The sequence below is a fragment of the Paroedura picta genome, chromosome 13, assembly GCF_049243985.1.
Source record: "Paroedura picta isolate Pp20150507F chromosome 13, Ppicta_v3.0, whole genome shotgun sequence".
In the NCBI taxonomy this organism is placed as follows: domain Eukaryota; kingdom Metazoa; phylum Chordata; class Lepidosauria; order Squamata; family Gekkonidae; genus Paroedura; species Paroedura picta.
This window is the reverse complement of record NC_135381.1, coordinates 16,463,192-16,487,866: the sequence shown is the minus strand read 5'-3', so window position 1 is coordinate 16,487,866 and position 24,675 is coordinate 16,463,192. Positions and strand designations below refer to the sequence as shown.

Below are 24,675 nucleotides of genomic sequence, written 5' to 3'. Positions count from 1 at the left end.
AATTAATCTTACCAGCTGTATCATTAACATGTTTTTCCAGAGTTGTTTCTCAAAATTTGTAGCATCCCCATTACCGGGCTAGTGCCCCTGTATAAACAATCACACACACACACACACATAACTATTGCATTCACAAACCATTCTCAGCACATAGGCTAATATATTCTCACCGAACATCTCTGTTCAGGCATATATAGGTCTTCCCAAATGGACATTCCCTGTGCAAGCACAAGTGACAACAAGTAGGTGTCCCATCGACAAACACATGTCCATACTGAGGAATGCATCCATGTATGGTGGCACCACATACGCACGTGTACCAGTTTATATGCCGACATCACAGTACATATTGCAATCACTATGTACATACAGATAAGCATGCTAGCATACATTCACTCCTATGACCATGTGCTTGTGTTTCAAAGAATGCTTGCACCCAGCATTACTCAGAATCCCTCTTATGGCAGACAAAGGTTTCTGGTCTCCCAGCATGAGGCCTGCACCTGATTGTGTTTGAAGGCACCTCAGAGGCTGTCGCTGCCTCCGAGGCACATCTCCATTCACACCATCGTACATCCTGTCTCAGAATTAGTGCTTTCGTGTGTTGGCACAGTGCTGCTTGTATTGATTGGCTGTATTTGTTGCATTTTGAACAAAAGACACTGGTGAATACAAGAAGATCCTGGAAGGCAATTAAAGCCATCAATCCAGCTAAAACCCATCCAGCAGTCCTAAAAACACTGCATCTTGGAAGCCGTAGCAGCCAGCTCAATATTAACCGCTCAAGATCCGATTTTGGCACATTGAAGAAAGTTTAACTTGGTGCCAAAATCAAATATTTAATTATTTATTGTGAGTGTTTTTAAAATCAGCAAATCATGTTAAAGTGAGAGGCTGGAGGATGAAAAGGAATGTGTGGAAGAAGCCACTCTCTAGTCTGCGCAAGACCCAGGCCTGCTGAAACATTTTCACAGGAAGAGACAGTTGCCTTCCTACAAAGAGATCTGACACAACAAATGAAGATCAGCACACAAATGCTTTGCATGCTGATGTGCATCTCCCAGGAATAGTATGGCAGAAGAAACGGAAACTGCAAAAGGGGGAGCAAAGAGCAAGGGAAGAAAGAGAGATCGTACCTTAAAGCACGCAAGAGCATTGGAGAGGTTAGGTCACCGGCATGATTGCCATACTTTATACCTGTCCAAACAGTGATGGCAGATCATGACACTACTCTGTCAAAATGAAGGGAACAGGGTGCACAAGTGTGTTGCAAACAGCACAACTTACTAAGGGCAATTATCCTCATAAATAAGCACATATAAATGGTATTGGTCAAATGCCTCCTTGTTGTGAACATGTTCTAATTTATATATATGCCACCCCTCTCCAAACAGTCTCAGGGCAGCTCACAACAGTAGTTAAAAACCCACACAATGTGCCTCCAGCTCCACTGAAGCCCAAACTGACATGCTCTCTTACATCCTCCTCTGTAACACTGACATACATGCACATATCCCTGCACAAAATCAAGTCTGCGCTGACATCCGTAGACAAATGGGTACTTTTGTACGAAATGTGTGCACCTGTATTTATTTATTTTTACAAAAGGGAGCACTGACATCTTCATAGTAAACAACAGAGGCCAAAGTCTAACAGGATTTCTATGGGGCACTGAAATGAAACGGATCTGTATCATGATGCATTTCATTTCAATGGAGCTCCCATGGGAGAAATTCGCAAGGGATCTAGCCCCACCTATTGTAAACACATGCACCCAACTATACAGCCCTACACATCAACACAAAATTGCACATGGAAAAGAGCCATGTCTGCATGCATGCAGGTGTTATCGTCCCTGATTTCTTTTTTCCCCTCTTTTTTTTTTTTTTTGGTATAGTGGACCTTTGTGAGGCCAGCCTTACCAAAAAAAAAAAAAAAAAGACTCACATAGGGAGTTTGGTTGCGGTATCTTCGCCTTCCTCCCACCAATCTGTCTCTTCCCCAACATCATCACCGATCCCAAAAGATGCTGGCTCAAGACATGTATAACACACGTCCAGGCAGGGAACATACCTTTTTTGAGAGGTTTCTCAGTGGAGACTTCACACAGTTGCCCATAATATGTTGAAGCTGCCTTGCCAGTAGACTCGGTTATAAAGGAAACTGGGTAATTGATTCCATTAAAGGCAGTCTTTAGGAGCAAAGCGAGACACAGGCAGCACCAGTCAAATCCAAATAAGAACTGGCTACTACTGGTGAGGCTTCCCTCTTCAGAGAGCTTTCTCTTTCTCTCTCTCTCTGTTTTGTTTTGGTTTTTTTAAACTTTATGTTCACTTTCTTGAAGAGATGAAGCAGGAAGGGGAAGGAGGGGAGAGAAACAGAGAGGGAGGGACAGAGAAAGGACAGAGAGGGAGGTGGGTGTATAATCTACATCAGATTAAAGTTCAGTTCCCTCCCACCACTCTCAATATGCAGGGGACTGCTTTGACTTTCTGAAGGCAGCCAAGGCAAGGAAAACGAAGAGCAGAGAGGTACCGCAAGAAGTGACTGTTCGTAAGCAGGCCTAGGAAATCCTGCTATTTTGGGCTCGCTTCACCCCTGAAATAATTTCAGTTCTCAATCTCCTGAAATGTGGAGTGCTTTGATTACCAAAGAGGCCAGCTGGATGGAAAGCAATCCACTTAGGAAACAGCTGCAGGACTAGAAGAGGGACCGAGTTTATTGATCCCGTACCAGACTAGAGTTCACATCTGGTTTTAAAACAGTGCAAAGTTGCTTCCTGGCTCTTCCCTTCCTCAGCCTATATACAGCAGAGAATATGATGGCTAGTGAGAACCCTTCCCAGCTTTTATGTCTAATTGTTCAAGGTACAGAGAAATTAGGATACTATCCTGTGCCCTGAAATTCTGACTGGTTTAAATATTGGGTTTAAAACTTTAATTCAGGGGTAGTCAAACTGCGGTCCTCCAGATGTCCATGGACTACAATTCCCATGAGCCCCTGCCAGCATTTGCTGGCAGGGGCTCATGGGGATTGTGGTCCATGGACATCTATAGGGCCACAGTTTGACTACCCCTGCTTTAATTGCTAAAGATAAAAGTTAAGGGTTCATGTCCTTAAGCTTCTGGGTTTACTGAGTTGTTCTGAGTGAGTGAGAAAGAGAATACATTAAAGACAGCCTTACCTTCTATTAATGAGATGGCAGCTTTTGTCTATAAAATGGCAGTTTACTTCACACTTCCTTCAGTATCTGAAAACAACACCTCTACTGCTATCTGAAGAATACGTAGATTGACTTGGATTCAGTTTCTCCATTATTGTGTGAAAGACAGTCAACTCAACTTCGGCGTTTAGGGAATGGTTTTCTACTCTCCCTTGTTTACAAACTAAGCACTATACTTTCTGGGGGCTCTGGCCCATACCTGTAGGCCACACTATCACCCCCTCCCATAAACTCAACCTGTGTCCTACCTCACATCAAGTTATGATTATTCTTGAAGTCGACCCCCACTCTGCCATTCTATCTAGGAAGCTTTACAACAAGCTGGTTTGAATATAAACATCTGCAGCACAATATACCCAGCAAAATAAACAGAAGACGCCACAAAAGCCAGCAGTCAAAGCTGCCACAAAATCACTTTCAGCATCAGCAAAGCAAAATTAATGTGCTAGGAGAAGATTCATTCCACATTTGTGGCCACAAGACAAGGGGCAAAAAAGGCAACCTGACATTGAGTGATGGAGATGCACAGAGAAGGACCTTCAAAAATTACCTCAGGGAGGGTAACAGCTGAGTACAGAAGTGATTTGGTCTTACCTCTCCTGTGGAACTTGCCCCTGCAGCCACGCATAGCAGCGGCTCAAGTGCTGTTAGAAATCTTTTCCATAGACCTCCCCAAACACCATTTGCAAAGCAGTGAACTGAATGTTCTTGAGTCAGTTGACAGCTTTATGTTCAACAAAAGTCATTTTTGCTGAAATCAGGAGACTGTGAGTTCCATGAGGCACTCTTCTCAAGAGAAAAGAATCCTTCCCACAGCTGGGTGGCTTCAAGTGTGATAGGAACGAATGATGGTCCAGATTTAATCATTATCACTGGTCAGAACAATCACACTTAAGGCAGATCTATACAGCACACCTATGTTGGGTTTATGCTGGTTTGACGCCAGGTATTGTAGTAACTCCAGGCAGCCATTTCCAAACACAGCTTCCACTCTTCAAAATGCGTAAGTAGGCAGGGAAGCAGGTCAGGCAGCCAAACAGGCAAAGCTCCAAGGAGCAGACAACATTGGCAAGGAAAAGACCCACCAGCCTGGAGACCAATCAGTGGATTGGCCCTTGAAACATGTGACCTCATCTGCCAGCAGGAAGCCAGCAGTTAGCGAACTGAGGGTAAGGCTGAGGCATCAGTGCAGCCAGAAGGAGTGAGTCAAAGGGCTTGACAGGAGATCTATGAGACTCCTTCTTCAGGTTTTCCTTCCACTCTTAGTAATGTGGCCCACCTTGCTGAAGATACATTTGTCTCTCTTATTCATTTGTACCCCACCTTTCTCTCCAATGGGGAACCAAAGCAGCTTAGATCATTCTCCTCTCTATTTTATCCTCACAGCAACCTTGTGAGATAGGGAAGTTTGAGAAAATGTTGAGAGAGTTGAATCTGGACTGCCCTGCATGTAAAACATGTAATTTACAACTGAGCTAGTGCTGAGTAGCTGAATATATGAGGTTGCCTTACGTTGAGTTAGCCATTGGTCCAGTAGGTATTGTCTACTACAAGTAGTTTTCAGCCTTTCCAGGCTCAAGACCGATCTTAAATGCTAATTTATAACACAGGAGCCATTTTTAATCCCATTTATTATTTGCATACCTCCTCTTCCTTTCTCATCCTCCTGGCAACTCCTCTTGCTGATGTGATCCTCCTCAGGTCCAGTTACAACTCAGTTATCAGTCACAGCTTGCCAGATAAGACCAGTGGAGAAGGTGGAGCAAAGCTCCATTTTCAAAATGACACAAGTCGGCTCACTGTTGTGTGCTATGATATTGCTTCTCGTTTGCAATTCAGGAGTAGCATCCTCACTCAGATTATTGCTCTTAAGTATACACAGCAGAGATGGGTGTGTCCAAAACAACATCCACTTACTAGCAAGGAGATATATAGATGGGGACCACTGGCTTCAGGACAATGGAGCTCATGTAGTCTATCCTTTCAGCCGACAAACAGAACCAGCTGAGCAGAGACTCTACCCCAGGAGACCAACCCAATGTGCACAAACAACAGAGGGGGAGATGCAGTCCCTTCCACCGTAATGCATACAATCAATACGCCACCTGCTCCATACCCTACTCCATTAACCTTTTAAAGGTCTTTCCCCCATTTTTCTCCTGAACTGCACCACAGCTCAGCAGGGAAAGCGAACGGGAGGGGAAAGGGGGGCTTCCAAGCTGTTGGGAGCACCAGCATGATCATCATTGTATCTGTGCATATGTGCAGGCTCAATGGAAGCAATGGGAGATCTGCTGGAATGGTTGTGGGGGAAATGCTGTTCTGACCCATTCCTGCATTGCTTGCTGCTGTTGTGGTAGGTGTGTGTTTTCACTCCCCCATCTGCAAGCAGCCTCCTTCAGTTCACTAAAATTATGTTTGTGTGCGTGTGGTGGGAATCGCCATCAATCAGGTTGAAAAAAATATGGAAAAAGCAAAAGAACAGAAAATGCCGAGCTGCGTCAGACTGACAACAGCACCGACTGAATTCGCCATAAATACTCAGTGAATAAATGATATCTCTTCCCGGCTAAACTGCTAGCATGAAAGCAACCCTGTTTTACTAAGTGATTTGCTGTTCTCTGAAAAGGGCAACAAGAAACTAGGCCCAGGAGGGAACCGGGAGAGGAGACACAGAAGTGTATCAGCAGATTACATAGATCTTTTCCCGCAGAGAGCAAACGTACAATACTAAACTCTGGGTCTGAGTTCTTTGTGTGAGTTCTTGCTCTCAAGGACAGCACAGAGGTATGGTCATTCAGACCTGACTTGCAATACCAAATATAATGATGGATGAGTGGTTTTTGGCAGGGAGCAAAGCTTAAAAGAGCTGTCCCCAAGGGCTTAATAGACGCTCTTCCAAATCATCAGAGGACTTCCAAGGAGAGTTTTTCTCTGCCAGTGTATTTGGCAGGCCAGCCTGAAATCACTTGGGAAAAGAGCTCCCTCCCATGCATAGCTTCTTCCACCAGCCTGCATAACCACCTAGCAAATCAACCCCCCCTACACACACTACTTTACAAATTCCTCCTTGTGTCCCAAGCAGGTGGGCTCTTGAGACTGACAAGCTGCATTTGACATGCTGGGTCACAAGTTCAGTAGGTCGGCCATGCCGGAGATTACCTCTTGATGGAGCAGAGGCTAAGGGTTACAGGGCAACACAAGAGTTTTGTGGGTGAGCACAATGATGTCAGGCCATTGCAGTGACAAGGGAAAGGGCAGGAGGAAGTGGAGAAAGTTGGGTGTCTTCTGCAGGAACAGTAGACCTGGGGTTGCAGGAAGGGTTAACATCTTGTGTCAAAGAACAGCACTTTTCAAAAATCCATGTCAACATCAACATGGGGCCTTTTTCCACATGAATTTCCCCCCTCAGGAACAGTGTTGCATGCCTCTACTTTACTTGGGAGCTTCTACATGAAAAGAAGAAGCTATGCAGGGTGGTAAGGCAGCCGACATGCTGTCTGAAGCTCTGACCATGAGGCTGGTTCAATCCCAGCAGCCGGCTCAGAAGAGCCCTGACAGAGCTCGCACAGTTACATAGGGCCTGCAAGATAGAGCACATCCGCCAGGTGTTTGGTTGAGGCCAGGGCAGTTAAGATCTGCCCCCCTCCCCAGCCAACAAGATAATGGGGTTGACACATTACTCCCTATTAACCCCCTGAGGTGCTTGTATGCATTGTGTTAAGCAGGGGTGGGGAAGGCATTTTATTCTACTGTCAGGTGTGGACTATGTTTTTATGGACTATGTTTTTATGGGGAACGATTTTATTCTGGGATTTATAACTTTGTTACCCACCAAGAGCCGGTTATGGGAATGCCAGGATATAAATCAAATTATTTATTAATAATTTTAAAAATGGCACTAGTGTTACAGGTAGAACCTCTGCATGAAAGCTAATCCAGAGGGGGATGAAGCACCATCTTAAAAATTGCAGAGATGTAGTAAATTTGTGGGAAGCACAGAAGCTCACCCTAACTAAGCTTGTAAAAGCACCTTCCACATTTGCCAAGTACCTATGGTATGAGTATGTGTATATATTAAAACTGGTTAAATGAATTCTCTTGCAGAGAGCTCTGGGATATGTAGTTTGTGGGGGAGGGACATGGGCCCATTACTACAGCAGCATTGAGGAAAGGAAGATCTCTTGAAATGCCTCTTTTGTTGTTATGTGCGAAGTCGTGTCCGACCCATCGCGACCGCATGGACAATGATCCTCCAGGCCTTCCTGTCCTCTACCATTCCCCGGAGTCCATTTAAGTTTGCACCTACTGCTTCAGTGACTCCATCCATCCACCTCATTCTCTGTCGTCCCCTTCTTCTTTTGCCCTCGATCTCTCCCAGCATTAGGCTCTTCTCCAGGGAGTCCTTCCTTCTCATGAGGTGGCCAAAATATTTGAGTTTCATCTTCAGGATCTGGCCTTCTAAAGAGCAGTCAGGGCTGATCTCCTCTAGGACTGACTGGTTTGTTCGCCTTGCAGTCCAAGGGACTCGCAAGAGTCTTCTCCAGCACCAGAGTTCAAAAGCCTCAATTCTTTGACGCTCGGCCTTCCTTATGGTCCAACTTTCGCAGCCATACATTGCAACTGGGAAGACCATAGCCTTGACTAAACGCACTTTTGTTGGCAGGGTGATGTCTCTGCTTTTTAGGATGCTGTCTAGATTTGCCATAGCTTTCCTCCCCAGGAGCAAGCGTCTTTTAATTTCTTTGCTGCAGTCCCCATCTGCAGTGATCTTGGAGCCCAGGAAAATAAAATCTGTCACTATCTCCATTTCTTCCCCTTCTATTTGCCAGGAATTGAGAGGGCCGGATGCCATGATCTTTGTTTTCTTGATGTTGAGTTTCAAGCCAACTTTGGCACTCTCCTCCTTCACCCGCATCAACAGGCTCTTTAGTTCCTCTTCACTTTCTGCCATTAGAGTGGTATCATCTGCATATCTGAGGTTGTTGATATTTCTCCCTGCAATCTTGATCCCAATTTGTGACTCCTCTAATCCCGCATTTCTCATGATGTGCTCTGCATACAAGTTAAATAGGCAAGGCGACAGTATACAGCCTTGCCGAACTCCTTTCTCAATTTTGAACCAGTCAGTGATTCCATGTTCAGTTCTCACTGTTGCTTCTTGACCTGCATATAAATTTCTCAAGAGACAAATAAGATGCTCTGGTATTCCCATCTCTTTAAGAACTTGCCACAATTTGTTGTGCTCCACACAATCAAAGGCTTTAGCATAGTCAATGAAGCAGAAGTAGACGTTCTTCTGGTACTCCCTAGCTTTCTCCATGATCCAGCGTATGTTGGCAATTTGATCTCTAGTTCCTCTGCCTCTTCGAAATCCTGCCTGTACTTCTGGAAGTTCTCGGTCCACATATTGCTGGAGCCTAGCTTGTAGGATTTTAAGCATAACTTTGCTAGCATGAGAAATTAGTGCGATGGTGCGGTAGTTTGAACATTCTTTGGCATTGCCCTTCTTTGGGATTGGAATGTAAACTGACCTTTTCCAATCCTGTGGCCATTGTTGAGTTTTCCAAATTTGCTGGCATATTGAGTGTAGCACTTTTACTGCATCGTCCTTTAAGATTTTGAATAGTTCAACTGGAATGCTGTCACTACCACTAGCTTTATTGTTGCTCAGACTTCCTAAGGCCCATTTGACTTCACATTCCAGGATGTCTGGCTCCAGGTCAGTAACTGCCTCTACTAAGCTAGATTTGATTCATCTACCATTGTTTGGCTTAAGAAATCAAAGGCAAAGAAGAGCAGATACCTCTAAGATAACCACTACGATCCTGCGATCAACAAACCATGCTCCTCGAAATGACAGATTTTCCTGATTCATGTTTTTCAAAAAGGTCTCCAGCTTCAAAAGGATTATGGAAGACAAAAATCCAGCCAATAAATCTTTTCTGAATTCCACTTTTGGCTTCATTTACAAGGGGATTAATTATTTACGCAAACATGTGCCCTGCTTTTCCCAAAGAGGACAAGCTCTCTCCATCTGACTTTGTTTTGTTTTTGGTGAAGTTCTGCAATGCTATTTGACAAGTGTTGTCGTTGGCAGATATTTGTTTTATTAGTTTGGCTGGGCATGTTGTGTCCTCATTTCAATAGGAATTACTTTTGAGATTTAAAAAATCATATGCTAAAGGCTGGCCAATCTGTTGTTTTGCTTCGTGTCTTGCTGCGCATGTGTTTGTTTCTTATCATGAACGTGACCAACTCTGCCACACAATTAGGCAAAGTATATACAAGATGCAGAAACACAAGTGATCTGTAGGGCGCTAGTAGCTAGGCTCGGGACTGTTTCCGCATGACCAATTAGGTTCCGATCACTATTTGTTCGTGTCCTTTCCCTCCCACCCCCAGTTCCACATGGAATCAGGCGCTTTCCAGTGGTGTCCCAGGGCTGGCCGGATTCCCCCTCAGTTGCCTTGTAGCAAGGGAACGTGGAGAAATCCACCTTCCATTTTTTGCCATGGGATACATCAGGGTCTATGTTAGGGCTGGGCCCCGCGAATCAGGAAAACTTGGGTAGTCCCCAGTTGTGTTTTCCCCACCCTTGCTCCAACCCCACCCCTAAGCATCACTTCTGTCCCCTACCCTTGCAACCTTCCTCTGCCTTTTTTAAAAAAACATGGCCAATTGCACTAGAACACAATTCCAATAAAACAAAATAGCAGAACAAAATAGAACAAAAGTCAGGGCTCCAGCATCCTTGGCTTGAAGGTTTTCTACAGCATGAAGCCTTGGTCAGCAGCTAGGAATTTATGGAGGGAATCAAGGTTGCACCTCCTCACAAGCTCCACAAAGAGCCCACTTGGTGCCTCCAGTTGCTGATCTTGAAGTAAATCCAGAGTAAATGCATGCAGCCATTTTTCCTTCTATTTTAAATCATACCTATATTGGGAGTGGATTTTTGACCGAAAGCCCAACTTAAATAAAATATATTGGGTAGTCACAAACGGTTATGTGTGGCAAGAAATTGCTACCTCTCGGAGATCACACTGGGAAACCCTCTCTAGTCCTGGATTAAAGGTAAAGGTATCCCCTGTGCAAGCACCGGGTCATGTCTGACCTTTGGGGTGACGCCCTCTAGCGCTTTCTTGGCAGACTCAATACAGGGTGGTTTGCCATTCCCTTCCCTAATCATTACCATTTTACCCCCCAACAAACTGGTTACTCATTTTACCGACCTCGGAATGATGGAAGGCTGAGTCAACCTTGAGCCGGCTGTTGGGAATTGAACTCCCAGCCTCATGGTCAGAGCTTCAGACAGCATGTCGGCTGCTTTACCACTCAGCGCCACAAGAGTCCTGGATTAGCAAAGCACAAAAGAGCTAGATTTCCAAACTTAAGTAAGCTACAACTATGTGCTATTTTATTCTACAAAATGGATTCTGCTTTGACAGGCTGTTTGGTTTTCTGCTTGTTCTATCCTTACCCTCAAATACTACAGTCATTAATATTACAAATACTCCAGGATTTTCGTGGGGCTGTGCTCTGACAAGGAAACCGATTCTATGATCCTATCACTTGGGGTGGTAGAAATCACAGCACAGGTGGAAAGATCAGAAGCATGTGCTGTTCATGTCTCTTCAGTCTGCCCTTCCTGCAATGTTTAAGTTGCTTTGATGAAACTAGAGGTGTCCTAAGTAGAGTCCAATAGCACCTTTAAGACCAACAAAGATCTATTCGAGGTGTGAGCTTTCGAGTGCGTGCACTCTTCCTCAGACTCATGCACTCAATAGCTCACACCTTGAATAAATCTTTGTTGGTCTTAAAGGTGCTATTGGACTCTATTTTTGTTGTGCTACCTCAAACCAACATGGCTACCCACTTGAATCTAGAGATGAGCTATTCAACAGGAACATTTGCTGCGGCATTGGAAAACTAAACCTGTGGTCCTCCAGATGTTCATGGACTACAATTCCCATGAACCCCTGCCAGCAAATGCTGGCAGGGGCTCATGGGAATTGTAGTTCATGGTGGACCACCGGTTGACTACCTCTGAACTAAAACATGTTCTCAGGAAGGTCAACATAGTTCAGCGCATGGTCAGGTACTCATTGATCGCTTTGTTCAGCTCCCCCCCTTCTTCCTCCCTTTCTCTAGCCATGCTTGGTGCAGTTGATTCACAGAAGATGATCAGTATCAAAGCTATAGCAATTAATGCTGTTTTGAGAGGGAAATCTAAAGATTCTGGGCACTTTCCAGTTTATATACATTTATTTCAAGAAACCTTGTGCTGCCTTTCCATTAATGGCCAAGTTGGTTCACAAATGATAAAAATATGATGTAATAATAATTAAAATGTATTTTTGTCACTTGAAATCCTATCCACCCACCCACCGAACTCAAACCCATAAATGAACATGCAGCATTTAAACCCACTCCCAATAAATTTAAATCCACTCCCAATATAGGTATGATTTAAAATAGAAGGAATAAGCAAATTCACTTAAAGTCCTTTGGGAATGGTCTGTCAAGATCCTGGGGAAATCTTGAGTTGATTAAATTAATGAGCTTGTTTTGCTCATGTCGCTTCTTGCCATTCAATTAACTCTGTCAGTCTCCTCTTTTTTGCTTTGGGCAAACCTCCTATTAGCGAATTTGCTGCCCTTCCACAAATAGACAAAATAGCAGGTTGTTTTATTATGGTAAATTCTGGCGATGACCAGCAGAGGGTGCTTTCGTGACACCCAGAGAGCCCTTTGAGAGCCAGTAGAACTGTGATTCTTTGGTCCGCTGCAGTGAAAATGATAAAGAATCTTACTTGAAAGACCTCTGCATTTAGGATGGCAGCAGCTTTCACCAGACTCCACTATGTCAAATGTCCAGTGTTATATTCAGCACATGAAATGTCACGTTGAAACACTCCATGCATCTAAGAAGGCTTTGGCTCCAAATGTCTCCTCCACAATAAAATCATCAGTATTTAAGAACTGTTTTTTGGTACTCCGCTTCTTGCTACCCAAAGGTACTACAAGATGATTTGTGTTTTCAGGGAAGTCACAGAGATACGGCATTGTTACCTGATCACATTCACCTTTCTTCTTTCCCATTCTCATTTCTGTTCAGCTTTTTAAAAAGTGCCAACAAAATGGTGGGATGGATGACCATGCAATAGGAAAGGTGACCCCTATCTCAGATGTAACTTGCAGCACTCTGGAGTTGGGGATGGGGAGGAAAATCCAGCCTTCAGTTGATTTTCTAATACAGCAATTCTTGAACTATGGGTTGGGACTCCAAGGCGGGTTGCAACTTTCACCTGGCCAGGAAAAGTGAACTATGGTAAGTTGGGAGAAGAGACTCTGTTGGAGGCTTGCAGAAAGGTTGGGCTTTCACATGTAAGAAATTGATTTGAAATGCATATAGCTTGTTGCTCAATAATGTGGTATATTAATAAATAAAAAATATACAGTACCAACCTGCTCTGTGTTAAACGATGTGCAATTTTTGGATTTTTTTGGATTCTATCCCGTTGCTCACAATGAAGGGATTTGTTCATTGCAATGTTGCAGAAGATGGGTTTTGCAGTCTTCCTTTTACAAATAAGTTGTCCCCTCCCCATTTTTAGCTGCCCCCCTTTTACCTCAGCCGCACAGGAAAGCCTAGTTTCAATGAAGATCCCGGAAGAACCCCAGAGGCTCAGGTTTTGTAATGGGGGGGGGGGGAGAATATCAATGTACTCAGGATCCCTGAGATCGTGAGGCTTCGTTTGCCAACTCTGGGTTGGGAAATTCCAGGAGATTGGGGATGGAACCTGGGAAGGATGCTTGGCAGGGATGTGATGCCATAGAGTCCATGCTCCAAAGCAGCCATTTTCACCGACTGAACTGATCGGTGCCACCTGGGGTCTCATTGTAACTCCAGGAGACCTCCAGGCCCTGCCTGAAGGTTGGCAGCTCTGCACGAGGCTCAAATAGGGCATGCTTTGTAGAAGAGGGAACTGCTGGCCTCCTGCCTGCTTCATTTCAGTGCCACTACTATAGAAGGTCAAAGGGCAGTGTGACTGTCAGCTCAACAGGGATCAAATAACCTAGAGGTCTTGCTCAACAGTGCCAGCTGCCAGCTCAGAGATGACCAGTTACCATGCAGACCCAAGCTTTCAAGTATCAAAGTTTCCTTTATCAGCCCCAGATGTGGCTCTGACAGACACCCTATGCCATCTCAGCTGCTTTGGCTACACCACTGGATCTCTTGTCCATCCTCCATGGTACAGAGTGCCATGTTTGGGCTATGGACTTCCATTCCTTAGCATATCCATGACACTTAGATGCAAAGGGCCATGGCTCAGTGGAAGAGCTTCTACTTTGGCTTGCAGAGGTTTGTCACAGAGTGAGACAGGAGGCTGGCCTAGAAGGACCAGTGGTCTGATCCAGCAGGGCTCTTCTTATGTTCCTATGTAAAAGGTCCCAGGTTCAATCCCCAACATCTCCAGTTGAAAAGGAACAGACAGGAGACGATGGGAAAGACTTCTGCCTGAGTCTGCGGACAGCAGCTGCCAGTCTGAGTAGACAATACTGACCTTGATGGACTGATGGTTTGACTCAGTATAAGGGAGCTTCGTGTGAAACCAAGGCCAAGAGGCTTACTCCCACCTCCTGACTAACCTGCTTCTCCTTTGTTTAACGTGCTATTTAATATCTTTTCCTGACTTTGAAAATTAGCTGTTCTGAGGAGGTCTATAAAAAGCAGGTGAAACAAAGAAATGTACTGCCAAGTCTGGCTCTCAGTTTGATTACCTGAGTGTCACCTAATAACCCAGTAGTATCACCTAATAATATAGGGGAAGGGTGGCATATAGATTAGTTTATAAATTAATAAATAAATGGCTGATAAACTACTCAGGCTGCTTGTCTACACCTCACTCAAGTGATGATGATTATGTCATCCATTCAGTCATGTCCGACCCTCGGTGATTCTATAGGAAAGTCTTCGCCATGCTCCCCTGTCTCTGACTGCTTCTTTTAGTTCGTTCATGGTCATCCCTGTATCGGCTTTGTTCATGTTCTGTTCACTGCTGCTCAAGTAGCAGCGGCTAATAACTGGTGTGGGGGAGTTTGGGCCTAAAAGATACCTTTGCCCCATATTCTGTCCCTAATTAACACAGGGGCCTGCTCCTCCAGAAAGCTCTCTTGCAAAAGTTCTACTGAAATGAACAAGAGGTGTAGAAGAGTCTGAACAGAAGTTCCCTGTGGACTGAGACCAAGAAGTCAACTCCCCTGGTTCCTACTGCGTCACCTTCAATAGCATTCAGACTCCTGCGACTGAGGCAATCTCCTCACCTTGTTTCCAGGTATCACTAATTTAACTTGCAGTGTATACTCAACCCAATGGCCAATGGCCTTCATTCCGGCATCAGTGAGGCAGTGAGCTAGAAGTTCATGGTCAACTGTGTCAAACACTGCTGACAGGTTAATAATAAAAACAGCACCAACCCACCTTGGCCCAACTGGTGATGGAGGTCATCTGTTGGGGGCAATTAACACTGTTTCTACCCTATGGCCAAGCTGGAAACTTGATAGAGATGGGTCCCTTCCAGTGGCCCCTTCCATAACTGGCACTCTGCTAACACACTCTGCTTGCAGTAAGCAATTACTCCATGAAGCCAATATCCCAACCTGCCATTAATCTCCTAATATAAGACCACAGTTTATGATCAGGCATAGCCTACGATAGGTTCTTTTTTTTTTGGCTGCTATATTCATTTTGAACCGTCCTTTTCTCCAACTGTGTAAACAGAGCAAGCTGTGTCAAGATTTGCCAAAAGGACCCAAAGCTCAGTTATTTAAATAGTCACTGCATTGCTATGTATTCTGGACCAAACCGTGCCACCCTGAGCTCATGAGCCTGTGACGTGTCTTTCCTTAGGTGAACCTGGCTGCTTGGGAAATCTTCTCTGGCCCTGTGGGAAGTCATTCCCAAAGCTTCTGTTCAGAGAGCTCCGTGGAATTGGCAACAGACCAGCTCTTTTTCCTCCATAGCCTTTAGCCCACTGGGAGACTTTTAAAAAATCTACTTTGCCATCTGGCACTCAAATGGAGCAGCTTCTACAACGTAGCTAATCCTGCAGACCTCATCATTAAAGAACCCTAGAGGCAAGCAAAGTTTTCCAGAACTGCGTACATACAGAGCAAGTTGATGGAAGATTTTAACCTTCCTATTTCCCCTCTCCCTGCAACACTTCCTTCATATGGTGTTCACACCACTCCTTATTTCTACAGTGTTTTCTGGGCTCCTGCAGTGCAGTACTGCATCTAGCAAGACATTCCTTCCTCGGCGTCCACCTGCTCCCTAGGGTAAGTATGACAGACTCTTCTGAGGCTCCCCTGTGATTTTTAGGGAGTCCTTTTTATTGGTGTTAAATGGGAGGGGTGAGGGGGGGGGAAGCCAGCGACATTTTTCTGTAGCAAAGTTCCAGGTTCATTTGTAGACTCCTCCACAAGCAGAGCAGCAACAGGGTGCTTACTCTTCCTTCCAGTGGGCCTTGCTCAGAAGAACTCCTCTGGGGGCTCTACCCTTTCTTCTGTCTTTCAGTGCTTCTCCACCTCATGTTAGGCCATCTCTCACACATGCAGCTGTACCCTGTTTCCACTTGTATAACTCAACTTGTCAGATTTACAGAGCAATTTACAGTCCAGTAAGAGTTAGATCCTGAGTCCATTGAAGTCAGTGTACTTAGAAGGGTATAACTTTCCTTGGAATTGCAACCTCTTGTGCCACTGGCCAAAGTAGGTATCTTGCTCATTGACTGCTTCTGAAAGTGATGGATGAGGTACTTCTGTAAAAGTCACTAGTAAGAGGAGTTGGTTGGTTTCCGTATTCTACCTGAAGGAGTCTCAATGTGGCTTACAATCGCCATAAACATCTGATAAACATCTTCAAGTATTTAAAAGGGTGTCATATAGAGGATGGAGCAGAGTTGTTCTCCCTTGCCCCAGAAGGACAGACAAGAACCAATGGGATGAAATTAATTCAAAAGAAATTCTGTCTAAATATCAGGAAGAAGTTCCTGACAGTTAAAGTGGTTTCTCAGTGGAACAGGCTTCCACAGGAGGTGGTGGGTTCTCCATCTGTGGAAATTTTTAAACAGAGGCTGGATAGCCATTTGATGGAGAGGCTGATTCTGTGAAGGCTCAAGGGGTGGCAGGTTACAGTGGGTGAGCGATAGGGTTGTGAGTGTCCTGCATATTGCAGAGGGTTGGACTAGATGACCCATGAGGACCCTTCCAACTCTATGATTCTATGATTCCTTTCTTCTCCCCACAACAGGCACCCTGGGTGATAGATAGGACTGAGAGAGTTGTGACTGCCCTGAGATCACTCAGGAGACTTCATGGGGAGGAGTAGGGAATCAAGACCATTTCTCTAGATTAGATTCTGCTACTTTAAGCAGAACACCACGCTGGCAGTATAGCCACAAGCATACCCTATTGCTTGTCTTCCTGTATCTGGTAATCAGACCTGCATTGTCCTTGAAAATGGAGGCTCCGTTTAGCTGCCATCACTAAAAGCAGCCAACTGGTCATGCAGAAATATGACTAACCTTTTTTTTTAAATGCACAAAAGGTATCTGTGGCAGAATGAGGTACTAGAATGCATAGATGGCAAAATGGAAGGTATCACTTCAGGCTATAGATTTTGAGGGAGGAAGTCACTTTTTCTCCCTTTGTCCTTCTACAGTAAACATGAAAGCTCCCTGCAAACAGAAAACCAGCACAGCAGGCAAGGTGCTGAGCAAGAAGCTTCTCTTCTTTGATGTACTTGTACTTCAGTTTCAATTGGAGGGTTTTTTTTCCCCTGCAGCTTTCTAAGGTGGCACCTCCTCACCTGTAATTTGCAGTGGTACACTCTGTTCTAGCACCTCATGCTGCTGCACTTGTGTACACAGCCCAGGCTGGAGTCCAACCCATCCTTGCTCCTGCCTGCAACGGTTTTACTGCAAAGCCTATCATGACGGTGAGTCCTTTAAAATGAAGAAAGAAAAATAGATTCTTCCCTCACCATCAGCTCAGTTATTTTCAGTTTCCAGTAATGGCCCATCCTGAAATTCCTGTCTGCCTAGAAGAACGTAAGGGAATCTTGTTAAATTCCATTGCTACTGAGCCCCAACCAAATGTCAAATTGGGCAGCATCTTCTGGAATGGTGTGAAGTCTCTATTCCTTCAGTCCTGTATCCCAACACTCCTCCCAAGGGGCAGCATATATTATACCGACAGGCAGTGGCTGACACTACACTACAGGCTTCATGACCGACTGAAGAGGTGAACCCAGTGCAATCCATATCTGACAATTAATTCATTGCACCATGCTGACTCACATTTCATTTGCATGCATGCAGAGACACATCTGAGACACTGACAGGGAGAGCAGACTTACACCCTTCCCAGTCCATTCAAATCAATGGGTTTAGGAGGGTCCGGCACTGCTTAGGACGCCACTGTAAGAAGACATAGCAAAGGCATATGTGAAATGCCCCCTAAAGGAAAACACAGAGTCACCGTGGGTCTCCCTCTCTCCTTCCCCTGTCAACTCGGCTGAAGCCTAATAATCACTCCTGATAAATACATGTAGTCTCTGTGACCCCCTCCCCCGCAGCCTCCACTGAATCTTAACTTCCAGGGACAACATGCTGTGTATCAAATATTACTTTACTGGGAAGTTGCACTTTTTAAAGTTCTCTTCAGAGCTTGAAAAGGTGGGGGAGCCTTTAATGAAACCCACAAGTGCTACTCCCTGACTCCCCTCTCTGTTGGTCCCCCCCCCCCCCATTATGTTCCTACAAGGTGCTGGGCGAGGTATTCCTTTTGAAGGTATTCAAGGTGCAGCAACAATCCCCTTTCCGCTTAGTTCTCATGGTACCTGTAGTAGGAGGTGGGAGTTCAGCAAGGGGCTCCGCAGAACTAAGTTTCCCCATCAAAACTCCCCCAGGAAAGGCTTGTCAGATAGAGTGGGTGACCGCACTGCACAGTGGATTATCCCTTTTCCTAAAGTCCACATGGCCAGCAAAATCCCCTTGTGACTCCATACTGTAGGTGGAAGCCTACCTTCCAGCATCTTATTTAATATTTGCAGGTGGCCCTTGAAGAAGGGGCAGTCCGTAGACCCCTCGGGAGCCTTCTAAAACACCAGCTAAGGGGGCCCATGACGAGAGATACTCCTCTCATGCAAGCACAAGCCTTTTGGGAGAAGTCACTCTTCCAATTTCATCCCTGCGCAGACTACACAGAAGAAATCCTAAAGCCTCAGTCTTGCGACTGAACAAATCAGCCTTTCTGGATCCCAGATCCAGGAGCATCTTAAAAAAACGGCATTTCACGGTGCCAGGAAGAGCACACCACCGCTGGCCGCATTTGGCCCCACTCAACGTACCAGCTGTCTGAAGGCTTCAGAACTGGGTCAGAAGGATTTTGCTCACACGCGCAGTCGTGCACACACTATTTCGACAGTCTTGGGCAGGGGTAGTCAAACTGCGGCCCTCCAGATGTCCATGGACTACAATTCCCATGAGCCCCTGGCAGGGGCTCATGGGAATTGTAGTCCATGGACATCTGGAGGGCCGCAGTTTGACTACCCCTGGTCTCGGGCAAGCTCCTAGCATCAGAAGGTCCGTTGAGTGGCTGCGCAGAAGCGGGCTAGGAGCCGGAGTGAGCGAATAGGGCAGACACCAGAGCCTGCGGGTATTTCCACACCCCCACTTCAATCTGGACCTGGGCTTTGTTCTTTCCTCCAGCAGACACAATAATAGAGGTTGTTTTTTTAAGGAAGCGGCATGTTTCTTCCAGCTGGCCTTTCTGGCACCTGCGATTCAGCAGAGGTGACCAGCAGGGGATGGCAGGGGCCATTCTGGGAGTTGAGCAAGTGCAGCGGCGCCTGGGAGCACAGTCCAGTGAAAACTCTCGCAGGAGCCCTGCTGAAGTGGAGGGCGAGCAGATGCAGGCATGCTGGCGCAGCTCCTCTTTCTTGTGTGTGTATTTTGGAGAGTTTGCCATCTGTTCTCCTGGCACCCAAATAGACAACACCCCCCCCCCCCGATTCGCAGTGTACACTAACCAGAGGCACCCCAATATATGACACTAAGAACACCTCTGGACTTCTAGCACATGTGTGAATGCTGTTGGAGGGTTGGGGGGGGGTTAAAGTTACAGGCCAGTTAACAGGTGGGGCGCGGGTGTGTGTGTGTATGTCCAAATCCCTCTCTCCGAATCCTGTTGCGTTCAGGAATCGGACTCCAAAAACATCGGACGTCTAAGAATTGCGGTTCCTTCTACTGTGCCCCCCCCCCCCCGCGTCCTAGATATTCCGGACATAGAATCCCAGCCGCCTGGCTTTCCACCCCGGAGGATGCACGCCGGTCACAGTCCGCTCGGAGGTGCCCCGGTGCAGGAGCCGACTGGTGCAGGCGAAGTTTTCGACTGGCAGGAGCCGACTGGCGCCGGCTGCAGTTGCAGCGGTTTCCCCCGCCCTGGTTGCAGTGCTCCCGGGCCACCCCGAGCCGCGCGGGTCCAGCCTCCCTTGCGATCCGCTCGCCGCTTCCCACCTGGCCCAGAGGCTGCCCGCCCGAGTCTCCCCCAGGCTCCTGCTGCTGCTGCTGCCGGCTGGCACCTCTAGGGAACGGCAGAAGTTTTCCGCCGGGCAGCAGCAGATGTCCAGGGCGGCGTTTCGAGTCCCCCCCCCCCCCCCGCGCCCCGGGTCCCGCTCTGAAGGGCGAAGGAGGCGCGGCACCCTTACCTGGCCGAAGACGGAGCTGAGGATGGGGTGGAGCTGGTGGAAGAGCGGGTCGGCTTCTCCGCGCCGGTGGCTGCAGCCGGCCTTGGCCGCCGGGCTCCTCTCGCCGCCGCCGCTGCCACCCTTGGGGGACGCGCCGTCGGGCAGCTTGAGGGACTCCCTGCTGGCCCTTCGGCCGAGAGCCGCGCCGCAGTCCAGCACCGCCGCCCCCGCCCTGTCCGCGCGCGGCGAGCACTCCTGCTGCTGCTGCTGCTGCTGCTGCTGGCGGCCCGAGCGGGAGGGCGCCTTGACGCTGCCGCCGCCGCCGCTGCCGCCGCTGCTCCTCCGCCGGGGCCCGTCTGGCGCCGCCTGCCTGGGCTGCCCTCCGCCGTCCGCGCCGCCGCCCGGCTGGCACAGGGGCCTCCGCCAGCTGAGATCGCTCGGGGCCGCCTCGGGGCCGCCTCTGCCGTCCCGTCCGGGGCCCCGCCGCCCGCCGCCCTCCGCCCGCTGCTGGCCAAGGCGGGCGTCGCTCCTGCCGCCCTGCTGCGCGCTCATGGTCGGCGCGGCCGCTCAGGCGAGCATCTCGCACGGCTGCCGGGCAGGCGGAGCAGCAGGCGGAGGAGGCGGCGGAGGCGGCGAGGGCGAGGGCGCCGCGGGGAAGGCAGGGCCACAGGCGAGGGGCGGCGGCGCTCCGGGCAGCGCCGCCGGGGAGCGCCTCACATTTCAGCACCGCGGCCCATGTGACAGCGCCCGCAGAGCCGCCTCGGCCCCTCCCCGCCAGGGAAGCCCGCCGCCCGCCCAGGACAGCCGCCCGCAGCCCGCCGAGCCTCTTCGCGGAGGAGGAGGAGGGCAGCAGAGCCTCGGCTCGCCTCGGCACACCGGGCGCGGGAGGGGAGTGGCCGGCCGGTCGGGCCGAGAGACTCGCGAGGCAGCCTCCTGGAGCAAGCAGCGGCGACCAGCCGAGCCGGCCTCGGGCAGAGACCAGCGCCGCCGCTCCCTTCTGCCCCCGGCCCGGCCGCTCTCGCCCGCCGCCGCCGGCTCCTCACCCGTCGAGGGCGCCGCCTTCCCCGGCTGCCCCGGAGGCTGCTGCCGGCGCCTTTCGCCCTCGCACACCTGCCTCGCTTTCCCTGACACTCCGCCTCCAAGGCGGGCGCTCGGGGCGGCTGACAAAACCCGTGCTGGGGGGGGGGGGGAGAGGGGGTAGAGAACATAAGCGGCCCATGTTGTGTGTCTCTTTGTGTGTGTACAAGGCGGAGGGACAATTGTCCTCTGCAGGACAGCGCGCTGGGAGAGAGTCTCCCGCAGAAGTGTCAGGCAATGGCGCGGCTCCTGGACATTTAATCTGAACTGACCGAGAGCATTGACCGGTGGGTTGTTAATTCGTGGCAGTAGGAACTCTTGTCATCTGGATTTTCCACTTCAGGGTCCTAACGGAGCCCCCATGTGGACAGCTCAGCCAAGATCTATCTATTTCCCACTATAATTGTAGACTCTCAGCTGAGCAAGCAGACCCAGTATAAAGCCCAAGAAACTAGCATCTGGGGGCGTCCCCTACCTAGCAGCTGAAATTATGCAGAGTAATGGAGCTTGGGTTAATTATTCCCCAGAAGTTTGAGGAAATGATATTACTGTAATCAGATTCTCCCTAGTAAGAACAGGTAAGTAAAATGTCCATCTAGAAATCTGAGATCAGCCACCAAAGGTCACATTCCATCTTCTTCCATCTCTCTCATGTTTCTCATTGACCTACATGCAGGCTGACATCTCACTTAGTTTCACAAATGCCGTTCATTATATTTTACAATAATCCAATGGGTCAAATCGGGGTAGACACTTCTTGGGAGGGGATTGTAGGGCAGTTTTATTAGGGGCCTGAAATTCCAAGAGACATAATCCTGAAAGAGGAAAAGTCTTTCTCCTCTTACCAGGCAAGTCCTGGATGGATTGAATGTCCCCAGACAAAATACCTTCTCTGGTTACAAATAATGGGGGAAAGGTGTTTGTGTCTTCACTGTCCCATCATTCCCGTGCTATTTAGAAAGAAAGGAGGTCAAAAGGCAACAGACACTCCTGACTTCTAGCACTATATGCTGCCTCACACAATGGCGGCTCCATTTTATTAACACAGCTAATAGCCATTGATCAGTGTGTCTCCTGGATGGTTTGTCTTCACAGTTAGTGGCCATGGCTACATGTTTTGCTTGTGAGTTTTATTGAAGACTGTTGTAGCCAACATTAATATTAAATCAGAACGTTTCCTTCCCTTTGTGTTCTTGGTGCAGCATTGAAGGACCCTTCCTAGCTGGAGCTTTCACTTGGTCCTGAACAGCTTAAGAACTTGGAGCTTTCAACAGGTTTTCTGAAAGTTGTGCAGGTGAGATTACCAACCGGCCAGGTTTGCTGTCTCAGTCAACTGAATACTGCAGGCTTGGAAGTAACTGTCTTATTAATGGAAAGGAGATAACGAAGCACCATCTCTGTGGATGGAAATAGCAAGGACTTGACACCGGTTGAGTATCGGTGTTTTCTGGGAGTCAGGCTTCAGCAAGAAGGGTTGCAAATTTTAACTGGGTTAATTGCTTTGTTAATCAATTAAAGCTTTAACCAACTCAAGGTTTAGTTGATTAATTTTTGTGGGGATCAATTTTAATCGGCGGACTACACATTAAAAACAAACTTTAATTTGCTAGACTTTTTTCTGTTTTGCAATAGGAAAAGCGAAATGCTTCCTTAGAATGAAAAGCATCTTTTTGTCATAAAGTGTTTTATACTTTATCCACAGTTTCCGTAAGGCAGTAATAGCCAGTTGTTGGTGATAAGTACATACATTTCATCACTGAAAGGATTGATTATTATTAAATTACAATTACTTGATAAAACCAGAGTCTAGTAGCACCTTTAAGACCAACAAAGATTTATTCATGGCATGAGCTTTTGAGTGACTAAGAACTTAGTCTGACGAAGAGTGCTTACACTTGAAAGCTCACGCCCAGAATAAATCTTTGTTGGACTTAAAGGTGCCACTGGACTCTGATTTTATTGTACTACTTCAGACCAACACGGCTACCCATTTGAAATTACTTGGTTGATGACTCCAGCTCCATGTTCTTTTCAACAATATATTGAAGTTTTCCTGTGACTGGGATTTTTAAGAGACTTCTGAACTAGGTTTCTAACTTTAAAAAAAAATTCTAGCACCCAGATTCTAGCCTTTAATAAGAATGGGAGTAATTGCTTTTAAGTCAATACAAGGATGAATTGCCTTGTACATTGCCTTTTCCTGACTGAAGGGGAACAATTTTTAAAGTGACCCACAGAAAGCAGTGCATCTTTCCCTCCAATAATGGAAACAGCAAGGTGATTTCACAAGGTGAAAAAAACAAGCCCAAGATGGTTGCTGTGTGAGAAGAGAAAGACATGGAAATATAGGATGGAAAGACCGTCCAAGCAGGCCAGGAACCCAGAGCATTCCGAGAGCTTGAAAAACATGCCTCTGGACCACTGCTCTGAAAGAGCTTTGCTTCCCTCCTCTGATTAATCTTGGGATCAGAGGGTAATGTGAGAGGCTGCATGTTACCATCAGAATAGAAAAGAGCTTGCTGCTCTGGAGGAGCCCAGCAATCAAGCCCAGGCAAGAAGAGAGGGGAGGAAAAAATCTAGCATTACTAAGCTGCTAAAATGGATTCTTTGCCATCTGGCAGTGCAAGAGAGAGAGAGAGAGAGAGAGAGAGAGAGAGAGAGAGAGAGAGAGAGAGAGAGAGAGAGAGCAGAATAATCAAGGGACAATATATTACATAATATGTTCATTCACTGCTTTCTGAGGTGGAACGAATGTTTCATCAAGAAATATAATCCAGAAGTAAGAGGCAGAAGACCTTGCGCTAGTAGGATGCTGCATCTCACAGCAGTTTGCTGGTGCAGGAAAACAAACCAGGGCATTAGCTCAGAGCAGCAACTCAGGTAAGTATGGCTTTGCCAAAGCAAGGGTTCGGTACACACTAGACGTGGGTGGGGCTGGACTGGGAAGATTCAAGATGCTTCCAATATGAGGTTGGTGGGGTTCAGATCTGCATGGCATTTTGCATATAATAAACACAGGGCAAAATTATCTGGAAAGTTCTCTGGTGCAGGTCCTCCTTAAATGCAGTTTAAAATCAAGTCACCCCAGAAGCCACCTCCTACTTTCTAGTGAGTGAAGGTAATACAAACATAAGTTGGGTGATCAATAGGTGAATAATTTTACATGATTTTGGTAGGGAGGCCAGTACTTTGGCATTGTTTCAGGCCTCAACCATAGACCTGGCAGAACAACTCGATTTTGCAGGCTCTGCAGAACTTTCCCAAGTTCCACAGGGCCCTAATCTCATTGGGTAGAGCGTTTAATATATTTGGGGCTGGGGATCTTGAGGAAGTTTTGTTTGCTGGATCTTAGTCTCCTTTGGGGGACATAGTAGAGGAAGTGAACCCACACTAGGGCTCTGGTGAGAACCAAAATCTTCAACTTGAATGAATCCGCAATCTGGAGCCTGTGCAGCAGGGAAAGCACAGGTCAAATACATACTATCTACCAGGTCGTAAGAACATCATGTTCCTGGCCAGAAATTTAGGGGTGAGTCTGGACGCCTCGCTGTCCATGAAGGAGCAGGTCATGAAGGCAGCCTGCCAGGCATTCTACCATCTCCATCAGGCAAGGCTACTAGTGC

General features: G+C 47.3%; 1 protein-coding gene across 4 annotated transcripts in view; it reads right to left on the bottom strand.

Moving 5' to 3' along the window:
- CABP1 (calcium binding protein 1) overlaps nt 1-21,093 on the bottom strand; it is a 36,692-nt gene extending 15,599 nt beyond the window's left edge. For 2 of the 4 annotated variants that reach the window (XM_077308796.1, XM_077308797.1), the window contains exons 1-2: nt 19,997-20,136; nt 2,074-2,337 (exon numbers count right to left, since the gene is read on the bottom strand). In XM_077308796.1, the coding sequence (XP_077164911.1) occupies nt 2,074-2,118 (45 nt within the window). In that variant the 5' untranslated portion in view covers nt 2,119-2,337; nt 19,997-20,136. Of the gene's footprint in view, nt 1-2,073; nt 2,338-19,996 lie in introns of all 4 variants that reach the window. The other 2 variants (XM_077308794.1, XM_077308795.1) reach the window with 2 other exon arrangements.
- Nucleotides 21,094-24,675: the final 3,582 nt, after the last annotated feature.